Genomic DNA, 14,727 nt, shown 5'->3' with positions numbered 1-14,727 from the left:
TATGAGTTTCCTATTGCTGCTGCAAAAAATTACTACAAGCTCAGTGGCTTAAAACAAAACCAACTCATTACCTTACAGTTCTAGAGGCCAAAGTCTGAAATGGGTCTCACTGGGCTAAAAATCAAGGTGTTGACAAGCTTATAATCCTCCCAGAGCCTCCACAGGAAAATTTGTTTCCTCACCTTTTCCAGCTCCTAGAAGCTTCCTGTGTTCCTAGTGGCCTTTTTTCTTCCATCAAAGCCAATGACCACATCACATCTCCTCTTTCTAGCATAAGGACCTTTGTGATGACATTGGGCCCACCCAGATAATCCAGGGTGATCTGTCCATCTCAAAGTCAGCTGATTAGCAAATATCATTCCATCTGCAACCTTAATTCCCCCTTGATGAGTAACAGAACATAATCGCAGTTTCCGGGGATTAAGATGTGGATGTCTTTGGGGGGCCATTATTCTGCCATCGATGTTCATCCTCTCCATTGCTTCTCTGACCTCATTCCCCACCACTGTCTCCTTATGCCCTCCACTGCTGCCACATGGGTCTCTATGCTTTCCTGGAAAAGACCAAATGTGCCAAACGGGTTCCCACTTAGGGCCTTTGTACCTGCTCTTCCCTCTGCCAGGAGTGCTAGCCCCAGATATCAGCAGGCTTCTGCTGTCCCTTTTACACAAGGGTGGCCCTGCACTCCCTATATAAAATCACAACCCCACCCTCAGCATCCCCACCTCCCTTTGCCTGTGTTATTTTCTACCTAGCCCTTGATGCATTGAGTGTATGAACTTGTATAAATCTATTCTCCCCACTAGAATGTAAACTCTAGGAGCAGAGACTCTGCTGTGTTCACTGTTGTTTCCTTGCACCTGAAATAATGCCCACAAAATAATAGGGCTCAATAAATATTTTCCAAATAAATAAAGACATTGAATACAAAGATTCATGCAAAGGGCTAAAAGTAAGTTATACTTCTAAGTTTACAAAATATGGATAAAAATTTAATTTTTGAGTAAAAGCAGATCTGCAATCTACAGAAAACCGTAGACATAGAAAAGTAACAAGTAAAAGGGGAGTCACCACCATAAATGCTAGGGAGTCTCCCCAAGGCTCTTTGCCTATGATGTGCATCGCATATTGTTTCCTTTTAGGGCAGGAAATAGCTGCTCTCAGGGGCACCCTAGAGAGCTCATTTGTTGTGACTTTGAAAGCTGTGGGTGCAGAGGGCCACACAGTTTACATGTAGGATCTGAGGTTTGGGGGAAATCATAGCAGATTCTGGTAATTCTTGCCCCCATGGAGGTAAAAATACTCACTTTGGGGCAACAACAGGTTTTGTTGTTGGTTGAACACAACTTTGTTTTTTTGCAGCTGGAGGAAGAGGAGTTAGCCTGAAAGTGAAAAATAAATAATGGAAGAGAGAAAATTAGAAATTCAGAAACCTCTTTTAGCACTCCCAGTGCTAATCATAGATGGCCATGATTACCCAAAATTAGACTACATGTTCCAACTGCTGAAATCTTTAAAGTCAGGAAGGTCTTGGGGAGTCTCTAGCAGGAGGAGGTTTACTTGAGGCGGTTCACTTTCCGGGGGACCTGGGGTTGGCAGCATAGCTTGTCCCCCAGCTCCCAAAGCTCTTCATCCCCCATGGGGGGCTCTGGGGCCCTTTGGTTGGAAGTCGCCCTTTCCGTGCTGCACTCACTCTGAGATTTCCTCATTTAAAATGACACTGAAAAAAAAAATGACACTGAGCCTAAGGAGGACTGGCAAGAGTGATGTGCTGCCAACAGTTTGGCTCGAAAAGCTGTGGAAAACTAGGCTTTCTGGTCTTCTTGGGATTTTGTTGTCTAGTTGACTGGAAATATTGTAAGAGAAAAAAGCCTACAAATGGAAACCTAGTCCCCAGGTCCATCTCCATCCTTATCCTTACTTGGGCTTCCCTACGGTGGTCTTGGTTGGTGGCCGAGGGGTCTTGATTAGCTTCCGTGGTCCCAAGTTCCAGGGGTCCCAGCAGGTGCAGTAGATGAGAGGGTTGGGGTACATGGCAGGAGGTCAGAGGCGGTCTTGGCCACTAGATCAGGAGGCTCTTGCTGAAGTGGGAAAGTAACAGCAGAGGGTTACACCATTCAGAGTCAAAGCAAAAACACTTAGAAACAAATTAGGAAGGACCCAGCAAAGGTCCAAATCACAGATGGTAGATTCTGGGAGCTGTTGCTCTGGTGCAAGGTCTTGACTATAGAATAACATCTCACCTTTTGGTACCCCGTAGACTTGACTGGAAAGCAATTTAAATTTTGCCACCATTGAGTGCTTACTGTGAGCCAGATGCACAACAAATGATTGATTATTGTTATCCCAATTTTACAGGTGAAGATCCTGAGGCTCAGAATGATCACAGAGGTAGCAAGTTGCAGGGCTGGGAATAAGCACAAGTCTACTGGACTCCCAAGCCCTTGTTCCGTCAGGCTACACTAGCTCTCACCGAAATAAGAAAAAGTTTCTACGGTAGGTCTTGCACAGAATTTCCTAGAAAATTAACTGTTACTCAAATTATAGTGCAAGTGAATGTCCTAGTTTCTCCTTCCTGTTCACCTGCCTGAATTATAGATCAAAACCCTTCCTTCTTGGCTCCATGAAAACAAAACCAAAAAATCCCTATTATAAATGTCCGCATGGAAGACAACTATCAGATAAACAGGGAGGCTTGATCACACTTGTTTATCTTCTTTATTTTCCAGAACGCCACTAAAATGATAGTATAGGATTGTGAGATACTAGAAAAAATATATATTGGTCTCTGCCCCCAGTTCCCAACACAGGGCTTCTGAAACCCTCGTGAATCCCAAGTGATAAGAACACTAGGAGCATCATTGTTCTAATGAGGCAACTCTGGGTGGGCTCCAGGATGGGGGCTGGTCACCCGAAAAACCAAGACATGATTAAAAAGTTAAGAGTTTTCAGCCTCAGTCCCTGCCCCCATGCTGCAAGGAGGGGAGAGGGCCTGGAAATGGAGTTAATAACTGATCATACCATGAGAAAGTCTCCATAAAACTCCCAGAAGTATGGGGTTCGGTGAGCTTCAGAGTTGACAAACACATTCACATTGGGAGGGTGATGTACCCAGACTCCATGAGGACAGAAGCCCCTGCGCTTGGGAGCCTCCTAGACCTCACTGCATGTACTGATTCATCTGGCTGTTCATCTGTATCCTTTATCATATCCTTTAATAAACTGGTAAATGCAAGTAACTTCTTTTCCTGAGTTCTGTGAGCTGTTCTAGGCAAATTAATTGCACCTAAGGAAGGGGTCATGAGAACCTCTGATCTATAACTGATGGGTCAGAAGCACAGATGACAACATGGATTTGCAATTGGTATCTCTGGCAGATGGGGCAGGGCGTGGTGTGCAGTCTTGCGGGACTGAGTCCTTACCTGTGGGATCTGGAGCTACCTACAGGTAGAGTGTCAGAATTGAGGTAAATTATAGGACTCCCAGGTGATGTTGTAGAGAATTGCTTGGTGGGGGAAGACCCACATACATCTGGTGTCATAAGTGTTGTGAGTGTGGTGGTCGTGTGAGAGCAAAAGAGACACATAGGAGGAAGGACTGGCTTTTTTCCTGATTCAAGGATTAAAACAGGTTTAATTTGACAAGAACAGGGAGAGTGGGAGAGAAGACAGAACTGTACAAGGGTTGTCCACGTAAGTTTGACACAATAACTCCCCCACTCAGCACGCCATTGGAAGCTGAAGCCTACACGCCTGCAAAGTGGGTACAAACCAGAAGGGACTAATTCATGCATCAAAGGCCCCCGAGACTCGGGACTTGGACCTGGGGGATTGTTGGAAAATACGGACAGGCCTCTGGCAGGTCTGTTAGAGCATGTGGTAGGCCAGATGGTGAGCCCTCCCTGCAAACATGTCCATGTGTCCATCCCTGGAACCTGTGCAAAAAGAGGACTGGCAGCTATGATTAAGTTGAGGATCTTGAGAAGGGAGGTGATCCCAGATTATCCGTGTGGGCCTAAGGTAATCATAAACCTCCTTATAAAAGGGAGAGTCAGAATTAGAGAAGAAAATGTGGTGATGGAAGAGGAGGTAAGAGTGATCAAGGAAGGGCCACAAGCCAAGGAATGTGGGCATCTTTAGAAGCTGGAAAAGGCAAAGAAATGATTCTCTGCTAAAGCCTCCAGAAGGAACCGAGTCCTGCCAACACCTTGATTTTAGCCCAGTGAGACCCATTTCAGACATGTGACCTCAGAACTGCAGGGGAATAAATTGGTGTTGTTTTAAGCCACCAAACTTGTGGTCATTTGTTACAGAGCAGTTGTAATAGGAAACAGAGCAATTGAGGTGAAATTACCAATAGAAACATAGAAACCTAAGAAAATAAAAATTGCATAATGACTCCAGGTTACAAAATATTATGGAAGAAAGTAAACATGGTTATAGTAAGGTACACACTCATATATATTAATGTAAACACTTAATAGTGATTTAACCAAAAAGTGAATTGGGACTACAATTGGCAGAGAGGGGGAGGGGATGGGAGGGAGGGCATATAAGGGCCAAATCCTTGTCTACCACACCAAGAAGTCAATAGACACTGGCTCAAACTGAAAAATTAACAAATGGAGTGGGCGCAAATTATTGAGAAGTATGAAGTTAAATTCCAAAAGACATAGCTTCAAGAGTTGAAAATAGTTGCCCCTAAGGAGGATGCCGAGGAGTAGAACTGAGAAGTGAGGGGTGGGGAGCAGAAATGCTAACTTTTCATTAATAAACTCATAACACAATTTACTTTTTAAATGATATCAGTGGATTATTTGATAGAAAATAAAAACCAATGCCCAAAAATGTTAGGAGAACCAACAGAACCACAGAGGGATTACAACGACAGCAGATTTATCTCAAATTTCTAAGTCAGTGGCTGGTTTCCAATAGCACACTGGAATAAATTTGTTTAAGAATCAACTGAAAAATGAAACAAACCTTTTTGTGTAACGTGACCAATGCTTGAGAAACCCAGTTGCATGTTTTAATGACTTTTAGAGCCAAAGGTAACCATAAGATAGAGTCCATTTTACAGATGAAGAAACAGATTCAAAATGAAGTGACTCCTGGGCTGCCTGTAAATGCTCATTTAACAACAAAAACACTGGGGCACCTCAGATGGTTAAGCATCTGCCTTGGGCTCAGGTCATGATCTCCGGGTCCTGGGATCGAGTGCCATGTCAGGCTCCCTGCTCAGTGGGGAGTCCGTTTCTCCCTCTCCCTGTGCCTCTCCCCCCGCTTGTGCTCTGTCTCTCTTCACTCTCTCAAATGAATGAATAGAATCTTAAAAAAAATAAATAACAGCAAAAAGACTTACAGGTTCTTGCCGTGAGGACCGTTCTAGTTGCTGCGGGATACTGCACGCTTGCACCCTGCCCTTGGGGAACTTGTGGTCAGGAGGGTAGCCATCAGAAAGGGAGCTGAGTGGGCTGTGGAGCCAGGGCAGGAGACCCGGCCCTGGGAGAAAGGCAGGATGTGCAGGTGGAGGTAGACCTGCCGGATGGGCTGCGCCAGAGGTCTGGGCCCAGCGTGCCCCCCGGCCAAGAGACTGGGTAAACAGCTTGCGCCTAAAGACCGGGCGACAGGGCCCCCCACATCTAGCTGTGTTCTGTGTGCTTGGGGGCCTAGTCAGGAGATCTGAGGGAGACAGGGTCAGGGAGGCAATTGGGGTGGGGCACCCAGGCCGAGAAGGCGATGCCACAAGGGCTAGAATTCAGGTGAGAGTCTGCAAGGCGGAGGTAGCAGTGGCAAGAAGGAAGCTCTGCTGCTGCTTCAGACCTGGCATCTGCTTCCTGAGAGGACAGGAGCCAATCCTGAGCTTGGGCGACTTGGCAGGAGTCCCTGGCACAGGTGGTGAGAGGCCAAGGCCAGCTCCCAGCAACTGCCTTCTTTATTCTATTTCTTGCCTGACCAACCGCACTGTGCGGTTCTTGAAGGGCGGTACTCCACCAGGTCATTGTCTGTGTCCCCATGGAGCGTGGCCCAGCGACTTGTCCACAGTGGGTCCTGGATAAATATTTATGGCCTGACTGATAAACTGAGTGGCTGTCACCACAGGGGCCGACGCGACAAGGAGGAAGGAGATCCACAGAGGAACTGCAAAAATGTCATCATTGTTACAATGTTATAGATAATACGAAAAATTGGAGTTAAAAAACCCAAAATGATTGGTAAATTATTGCACAGTCACTCAATGGGAGTTTTACACAGATTTTAACAGATTATTTGAAAGCCTGTGGGAACATGAAGAAATGGTTAATAACAAAGATATAAAATGGTATATATGCAATGGATACAATTATGTAAAAGTATGTACCTATATGCACAAAAGTTAGAAAAGAATATGGTAAAAAAGGAAAATTGGGTTAGAATACCAGGATTATGGGTTTGTTTTTTTCTTCTACAACATTCTTTACTAAGATTTTCCTTGGGTTTTGGAGTCAGGTGGGCCTGACTTTGCATAATTACTCCTCTACTTAATAGCTGCAGGACCTCAAGACATTTACTTTTACTTTTCTGGGTCTCGGTTTCTTCATCTGCAAAATAGGGACATGGGAGTTCCGCCTCATTGGGAGGTCATGCACACGAGATGAGACCATGTCAGAAAAGCTCTCGGTCTGCTGCCTTGTACACATGAGGTTCTCAAAAACTGGTAACTGAGTTTAGGAATATTACAAACCCTAGTGATATTTTTGTATACAGAAGCTTTGTTCCTAATATTTAGAAAGAATAGGTTTGTGTGTGTGTGTGTGTGTGTGTGTGTGTGTGTGTGTGTGTTAAATTGAAATAGGCTCACTGTAAAGAAAATCATAATACAGGAAAGCCTAAGGAAGTAAAAATTATCTGAAATACTAACATGATGACCACTGGAAATATTTTGGTTAATAACTTCTAGAATTCTCTCCAGACTAAAGAAACAGATTTATATAATTTTCCATAAGTGGGAAGAAACTATTCATACATTCTACATATACTTTTTATCAACAATGTCATGAGCTTCTTTTAATGTTGCTAACTATAGACGTATCATCGTTTTTTAAACTTAAGTTTACTGTGGATACATTTTTTAAATGTACAAAAGTCGGGAAGACAGTATAATGAACTCACTTGTCACCCAGCTTGGACAATTAGCAATTTGTGGCTAATCTCATTCATCTATACCCAGCCCACTCCTCTAATACCAGATTATCTGTTTAAACAAATATTTTAAAACAAATTTAAAGCAAATCCATAATTTTAATTATATTAAGGCAAATCTATAAAACAAGTCTAAGATTAGTTTCTTTATCATAACTGTATAAATCTCTATGCTACAACTGTACCCATTATATTTTTAGCCAGTTGTGTATTGATGAACATTTGGTTGTTTCTTTTTTTTTCTATTGTAAACAATGCCTTGGTGTATATTCTTTTGCTTTTAAAAAGTGAAAGCCTCTCCTGCTGAACACCGATGGGGATAAATACTCAAGATATTTAACAACTAGTAAGACAAGACTGTTGAACAATCAGAATAGACATGGACTGTAGGGCTGGAACAGGGTCCTGCAGGACTCCACTCCTACCTTTATGCCGGGCATTAAACCCTTAGTTGCTTAATCATAGGAGGTCTGGGGGACCAGAAGAGGACCTGGGCAACCAAAGTGGCAGGGAGGACATTTGATGGGCTTGGATAATCTCCCTCTCCTTCTGCCCCTCCTCCCCAATGCTCATGCGCTCTCTCTCTCAAATAAATAAATAAGTCTTTTAGAAAGAATATGTGTTAATCGACTGTATGTTATGGATAAGGCTTCTGGTCAACAGTAGGCCACCAGGTCAACATTTTTAAGGGGTCTAAAGTTATACTAGGATTTTTGACTGCATAGGGGTCAGTGCCCCAACCCCTGGCCTTGTTCAAGATTGTTATTCAAGGGTCAACTCTGTATACAACCAGTATGGCAATATTTCAATATTTCAATGACTACGTACCAGCTAAACATCAGCCCTCTACTTCCAGTACTCTCCATGAAGGAACCACTGTTAACAGGCTTTTATTGAGGGTATACTTCCAGATATGTTCTATGAAAATGACTACATATAATATATATAAAATCCCTAAAAATTTTTACATAAATGAGAGTATACTTTACACACTATGTCTTGGACTTGTTATATAACAGGATATCTAGTAGATATTTCCATATCAGCATAGATAGATCTATTGCATTCACAGTGCTTGATGTTGCATTGTATGGCTTTAAGAATATAGGCGTGTGTGTGTGTGTGTGTGTGTGTACGCATGCACACTCATGTGTGATTTAGGATTCTTTCTCCCTACTCTTTTCCTTTCCTGTATTTCTCTCTGATGATTTTACCTGAGGCTCAGTGGTAAATGTGTCACTGAATGTGTCCAGTGGTGACACTGTAGTTACCAGTAAGCCAGCTGAGCCTTCAGAAAGGTCACAGGTTTGGACTAATAACCAGACAAAAAAAATTACATAAAACATTTCCTGGGTGGCTCAGTCGTTAAGCGTCTGCCTTTGGCTCACGTCATGATCCCAGGGTCCTGGGATCGAGCCCCGCATCGGGCTCCCTGCTCGGTGGGAAGCCTGCTTCTCCCTCTCCCACTCCCTCTGCTTGCGTTCTCTCTCGCTGTGTCTTTCTTTGTCAAATAAATAAAATCTTTTTTTTTAAAGATTTTATTTATTTATTTGAGAGAGAGAGAGAATGAGAGATAGAAAGCACGAGAGGGAAGAGGGTCAGAGGGAGAAGCAGACTCCCTGCTGAGCAGGGAGCCCAATGCCGGACTCAATCCCAGGACTCCAGGATCATGACCTGAGCTGAAGGCAGTCGCTTAACCAACTGAGCCACCCAGGCGCCCCTAAATAAATAAAATCTTAAAAAAAATAAATAAATAAAACATCTTTCCAAAGAGTTTACCTTGGACTGCTCAAAGATTTTCTCTCATGTGGTTCTTTTCCAAGTCAAGAGTCTTAAAGACACCACAAGAGAAACTATTTTTCATCAACATAAAATCAGCATTCATTTTAGATCAAATCCAGAGGTTCCAGAACCCAAGACGTTAGTGGTCATTCCAAGTGATTGAAATGCCAAAGCAGAAAATCCACAGTATGTGTAGGGCGAGGAGACAGACTTTCAGTGAATCCAATCAAAGGCTTTCACAAAGGCTAAACTGGCATGAGTACAAATTTCCCACCTAAGGACAGTCCAGTTTGAGTCCTTCAATATTGCAATGAAAGTCAAACTGAGGAGAAAGCCAGCTTACCATTCAGACTCTCTTGACTTGGGCCTTGAGTTGTGAGGTTTGTCCTTGGGAGGTGGCAGGCAAAGGTTTGTTTCTTTTATTGCTATGGAAACAGAAGGCAGCACCTCATTGGCTCAGGCCCTCTGCTCTCAAAGAGAGAAGGCTGAGAGAAGCAGCCAGTTAAATTCTCCAAGACACAAGACAAAATATGCTTAAGCTATACTTTCAGAGGAAATAGAATTAAACAGCACTCCTACGCTTAATTGGCCTGTGACCGTAGTTGCAAGGCAGGATCTGTGGAGGATTTTAAGTTCTTTTGTCTTTGCTTACAGAAACCTAAAACCTAGAGGCAATTTCTTCCTTGAATTTCAGGCTTTGAAATCTGTAAAAGTACAAATCCCCTAGGGCAAGAATCCTTTTCAGTCACCAAGGAGTTGGACAATTTTTTTCCCCTAAGTTTTTCTAAGCAGAAAAGCTGCTTTTTCTTATTACAGAAAAAATGCTTGCTTATGATAGGTCAGTGGCTTTCACTTTTATTCAACTGCAACTCATTATAAGAAATATATTTTACACATTTATAATAAAAAGTTGCATGCAATAATATCTTTATTACATACTATTCTCATCTATTATTTTTTCTTCTATTTAAAATGAAAGCTCATTATAAATCCACTTGGTTGATTTCATGATCCACTGATGGGTCACAACCCATAGTTTACAAAAGAATGTTATAAATTCATTCATTCATTTGACTTCACATTTATTATCTACTGTGTACCAAGCACTGTTGTGAGGTGGGGGGGATATACCTCAGTTCTGTGCTCCATAGAGCTTAGAGACTGGTGGGGAAGCAGACAATAAATTCAATAAAAGCACAAAGAAGCTTACATTACGGGCATCACCAGATGCAGTGGGAATGGACAGCAGGGACTTCTTAAGAGTCAAAGAAAGGGATTTGACTAGTTTTGAACAGAAAGATCATTTTTTAAAAAAGATTTTATTCATTTATTTGACAGAGAGAGACAGCAAGAGAGGGAACACAAGCAGGGGGTGTAGGAGAGGGAGAAGCAGGCTTCCCATTGAGCAGAGAGCTCGATGTGGAGCTCGATCCCAGGACCCTGGGATAATGACCTGAGCCGAAGGCAAACGCTTAATGACTGAGCCACCCAGGCACCCCCAGAAAGATCATTTTGACTGCAATGTAGAGAAACAACTGGAGAGGCCAAGTCAGGAGGCAGGGAAACCAGTTAGGAATCCATGGCAGTGGTCAAATGAGACACAGTGGTGGCCTTGGCTGGGGGAACAGCAGTAAGGATGGAGAGGAGAGGACACAATAAGACTTGGAGATTGATCAGATGTCACAATGAAGAAAAGGAGGAGGTAATGACGATTCATGGGTTTCTAGCTCAAGCAATTAAATAGACGGCAGTGTCATTTTATTAAGATGATAAAGTCTGGAGGATTAACAGCCTCAAAGGAGCAGATCATGACTTCAACTTGGACATGTTGAGTTTGAGGTGCCAGGGAGACACCCAAGTGGTGATGTCCATTACAGAGTTTGTTCCATGATTTGGGTTTCAGAGGAAGAGTATGGGCCAGAAATACTTTAGGAGTCTTCAGGGTAAATAATATTTAAAGGCAAGGGAGTGGATGAGATCACACAGGGGAAGGGCATAAGAAGAGAATAGGGTCTAGAGCAGAGCCCTGAGGAGCGCCACCAATATTTACAACAGTATTTCTTAAAGGGTGGACCATGTTATAGCTCAAATACATACAACCATCACTTGAATGAAAATGGCTTAAATAAAAAAGGTTCATTAGTTTCATGAAATACCAAGTCTGGAAGTAGTGCTACCAGATTGATGCAGACTCAGCAATGTCATTGGGGAATTGGTTTTTTTCCATATTTCTCTCATGCCCATCTCAGGGTGTCAACTGAGGGGAGCCTTGTGGTTACACTCTGGCTGCCCCAACTCCAAGCACCACGGGCAGACTAGATGAAGACCAACTTCAAAAACTAAAAGGGAGGCAAAAAAGTCACAAAAAGAACAATGAATAGATTTGACTAATCCAGTTAAATCCATCTCTGTCTAGAGATTGGATATTACTTGGAGTCTGTGTGAAATTTTATATCTAAATGCTTTCTCATGATTTATAAAAAGCAGGATTTGGGTCTTGTGGGGAGAGTGGCTAACAGCGAAGGTACAAAGGAGGCAGGCATTGGAAGGAGGTCACTTGACTTGGCCAAGGCTTGGCACGAATTACCACTACCTTAGGATTTTTCTTTCCACCTCTATTTAGACATGAGTACAACTTTGTCAGATCCAAAACGGCAGAGGGGAAGGAAAGGAAGGCTTTTAGGGGCCAAGTGTCAACTGCTCTTTGATTGAATTTAGGGAAACTTTGGATTGTGCAAAAGGCTTTTTCCAAAGACCCAGAAAGGGGACTGATGCTACTAACATTGTCAGTAATGTTCCCCAAAGCAATGTGCCTTAGTATTTGGCATGGAGGTGGGAGAGGTCAGACGTATAAGAGAGTAGAGGTTGAATAAGTAAAAGAGAAACTGTGACTTAACCCAATTATATCATCAAAATTAGCTTGCACATTGGATTGGGAAATGGGCACCACCTTGTGGGATGCTGTGGCCCTCAGGAAGTGACAAGTGTGATCAGCCAGTTGAGTATTTAGAAGATTTCCTTTTGGGTAAGCCTTCTGTGGCTCTCTGAGAATACTCCCGGTGTGGAAAAGACAGTGTTCTTTCGGGGAGCTTATCATTATCTCCACGTTCCTTGGTTTCCTTTGATTGCTTCTTGTCTTTGAAGATCTCACTTTAGGGTGCTCTGCTAAGTGACTGATTCAGCTCTTCCCAAATGGTCCCTCTCCAGGAAGCCACAGGAGTCATACAAACACCTACGGGGCTCAGCACTGGAACAGCAGGACCCATTACCCTAAACATCTGTTCTCATCAGTAACCCCATTCAGGATCCAGGGGAATGCTTCTCCACACCTCTTACCCTTTATCTTCAAAACAAAAGATGACTGTCAAAATGCTATGAAGGTATTTGTCTTTCTCTGTCTGCCTTATTTCACTTAGCATAATACCCTCGAGGTCCATCCATATTGTCCCAGATGGCAAGATTTCATTCTATTTTTATTGCTGAGTAATCTTTCATTGAACCCCACATCTTCTTTCTCCTTTCATCTGTGGATGGACACTTGGGTTCCTTCCATATCTTGGCTCTTATAAGCAATGCTGCAATAAACATAGGGGTGCATGTATCTTTCCAAATTAGTGTTTTCATTTTCTTTGGGTAAATACCCAGTAGTAGAATTACTGGATCATACAGCATTTCTATTTTTAATTTGTTGAGGAACCTCTATACTGTTTTCCACAGTGGTTGCACCAATTTACATTCCAACCCACAGGACATGAGGTTTCCTTTTACTCCCCATCCTTGCCAATACTTATTTCTTGTCTTTTTAATAATAACCATTCTGACAAGTGGGAGGTGATATTTCATTGTGATTTTGATTTGCATTTCCCTAATGATTAGTGATGCTGAGAATCTTTTCAGAGAAAGACAAATACAATATGATTTCACTTAAATGTGGGATCCAAAAAACAAAACTTACAAAAACAGAAACAGACTCATAACTACAGAGAACAAACTGGTGGTTGCCAGAGGGGTGGAGATGGGGTATGGGCGAAATAGAGGAGGGGAATCAAGAGGTACAAACTTCCAGTAATAAAAGAAATAAGTCACGGGGATATAAAGTACAGCATAGGAAAGATAGCCAATAACATTGGGATAACCTTGTATGGTGACCACACTTCGGGTGAGCACTGTGTAATGTATAGGATTGTTGAATAACTGTGTTGCAGACCTGAGACTACCATAGCATTGTGCGTCAGCTATACTTCAAGAATACAATTTTTTTCTTAAATGCTAGGAAGGTTTCTGGGTTGTGCTGCTAAGGTCAGAGACAGACACTGCTTTGGAATTCAGGAGGAATGAGAGCAGCAGCAGCGAGGAGAGAGGAAAGGTAGCTTGTCAAAAGTTGTCACTATGGATGCATCGATTCACGCATAATGAAATACTGTTTTCCAGTGGTGCCGAGCATCCATTTATCGCTTCTTTTAACATTTTAATTTTTTTATTTAAAGACTTTTATCTATTTAGTGGAGAGAGAGAGCTTGCGTGCACGCGCCCGCGAGTGGGAGGAGGGGCAGAGGGAATATCAAGTGGCATCTCAAGCAGACTCTCAGCTGGGGGTGAAGTCCCATGGGTGGCTTGATCTCACCACTCTGAGATCACGACCTGAGTGAGTCAGACACTTCATCTACTGAGCCACCCAGGCGCCCCCTAATGTTTTAATTTGTAATTCCACAGGTACTTATATAATGGAGTGGTACTTGCAAGACCTGCATTTTGTGGCTGAAGAATATTTTGCAATATGAATTCTGATTACCTTAAAATTTATATATATGAGTCTAGATGGTACATGGATGAAGCATGGCACTACTTCTTCATATTATTGTATAGAACTGTGTGTATCTAGAGAGTCCCTTGAAAGATGGTGAAATAGCTTTTTAAGTGGTAGTGGATTACACAAAATTAAAATATTTTGTAAAGTTTTCTGGCCCTTTGTTGTAATGTTTAAATATAATGTGAAAATCTTGCCTTTAAATAACTTAGTGATTTTGCTAGAAGGCAAGAAAAATAAATGTTATGGAACACTTTTTAAATTATTTGACTTTTATGTATTTTTCGCTAATATCTCACATCTTTGGTGTGTTTTACTCTCATTTTCTTAGAATAAAACTCTTCATGCCTGCCACCCAGCAGCTGTATTTTGTCATCTTTACCAAACCTGCACAGCAACATTTGTTCATTTGAAAATTCTATGGCATTTAGGTACTTATTTTATAAAAACCAATGAAAAACAAAACTTGATACTAGCATAAGTCAAACTTAATATAGTAAAAACTGAGATGTAAGTCAACAGAATGCCCTCAAATATTACCCTCATCAGAAGGTTTTGGGACTTAAACACATCTACTGCTGCTCTTCATTTGTGAAAGAAAGAAAACACAATTAAAGATGCTGGGAATATCACTAAATCACTAAATTTTGTATCCAAATCAAGACTAATTCATTTGAAAAACAAGTCCAATTTTAACAAATTTGGCCTAATTATTTACATAAGTTCAACAAGAATAGTGATTGACCATAGAGACCCTTTAAAATTTGCTTTGCTGGAACTTTTCACAAGGAATCTGCAGGCTGAACTTTTAATAGACTCTTGAGGCGAGAAGCCAGACCAAATGCTTGCCATCAGACATGCCTGCAATACCTGTAGATTTGGGCAAATTGCTCTTCTCGAGGTTCCCCAGCAAATCCTGAGGTTCCTGCACCTCCCAGGAAGTGATATTCTTTACTC

At 42.2% G+C, this 14,727-nt stretch overlaps 1 protein-coding gene and 1 long non-coding RNA gene across 7 annotated transcripts in view; one reads left to right on the top strand and one right to left on the bottom strand.

Annotated features, from left to right (window-relative positions):
• Nucleotides 1–9,375, bottom strand: part of FLACC1 (flagellum associated containing coiled-coil domains 1) — a 38,101-nt gene extending 28,726 nt beyond the window's left edge. For 4 of the 5 annotated variants that reach the window (XM_073880183.1, XM_073880180.1, XM_073880188.1 and 1 more), the window contains exons 1-3: nucleotides 9,307–9,375; nucleotides 1,922–2,081; nucleotides 1,308–1,382 (exon numbers count right to left, since the gene is read on the bottom strand). In XM_073880183.1, the coding sequence (XP_073736284.1) occupies nucleotides 1,308–1,382; nucleotides 1,922–2,034 (188 nt within the window). In that variant the 5' untranslated portion in view covers nucleotides 2,035–2,081; nucleotides 9,307–9,375. Of the gene's footprint in view, nucleotides 1–1,307; nucleotides 1,383–1,921; nucleotides 2,082–8,960; nucleotides 9,243–9,306 lie in introns of those variants that run through there. The other variant, XM_073880186.1, reaches the window with a different exon arrangement.
• Nucleotides 1–14,727, top strand: part of LOC112840233 (uncharacterized) — a 33,544-nt gene that overhangs the window by 7,437 nt on the left and 11,380 nt on the right. The window contains exons 2-3 of one of the 2 annotated variants that reach the window (XR_003212421.2): nucleotides 2,359–2,496; nucleotides 12,171–12,366. This is a non-coding gene — a long non-coding RNA (uncharacterized lncRNA). Of the gene's footprint in view, nucleotides 1–2,358; nucleotides 2,497–12,170; nucleotides 12,367–14,727 lie in introns of those variants that run through there. The other variant, XR_012374646.1, reaches the window with a different exon arrangement.

Source organism: Callorhinus ursinus, unplaced genomic scaffold (genome assembly GCF_003265705.2).
Source record: "Callorhinus ursinus isolate GAN/ISIS: 27379988/994484 unplaced genomic scaffold, GSC_fseal_2.0 scaffold2, whole genome shotgun sequence".
Lineage (NCBI taxonomy): Eukaryota > Metazoa > Chordata > Mammalia > Carnivora > Otariidae > Callorhinus > Callorhinus ursinus.
Note: the sequence above shows the minus strand (reverse complement) of the source record. Positions and strands in the feature narration are given on the sequence as shown.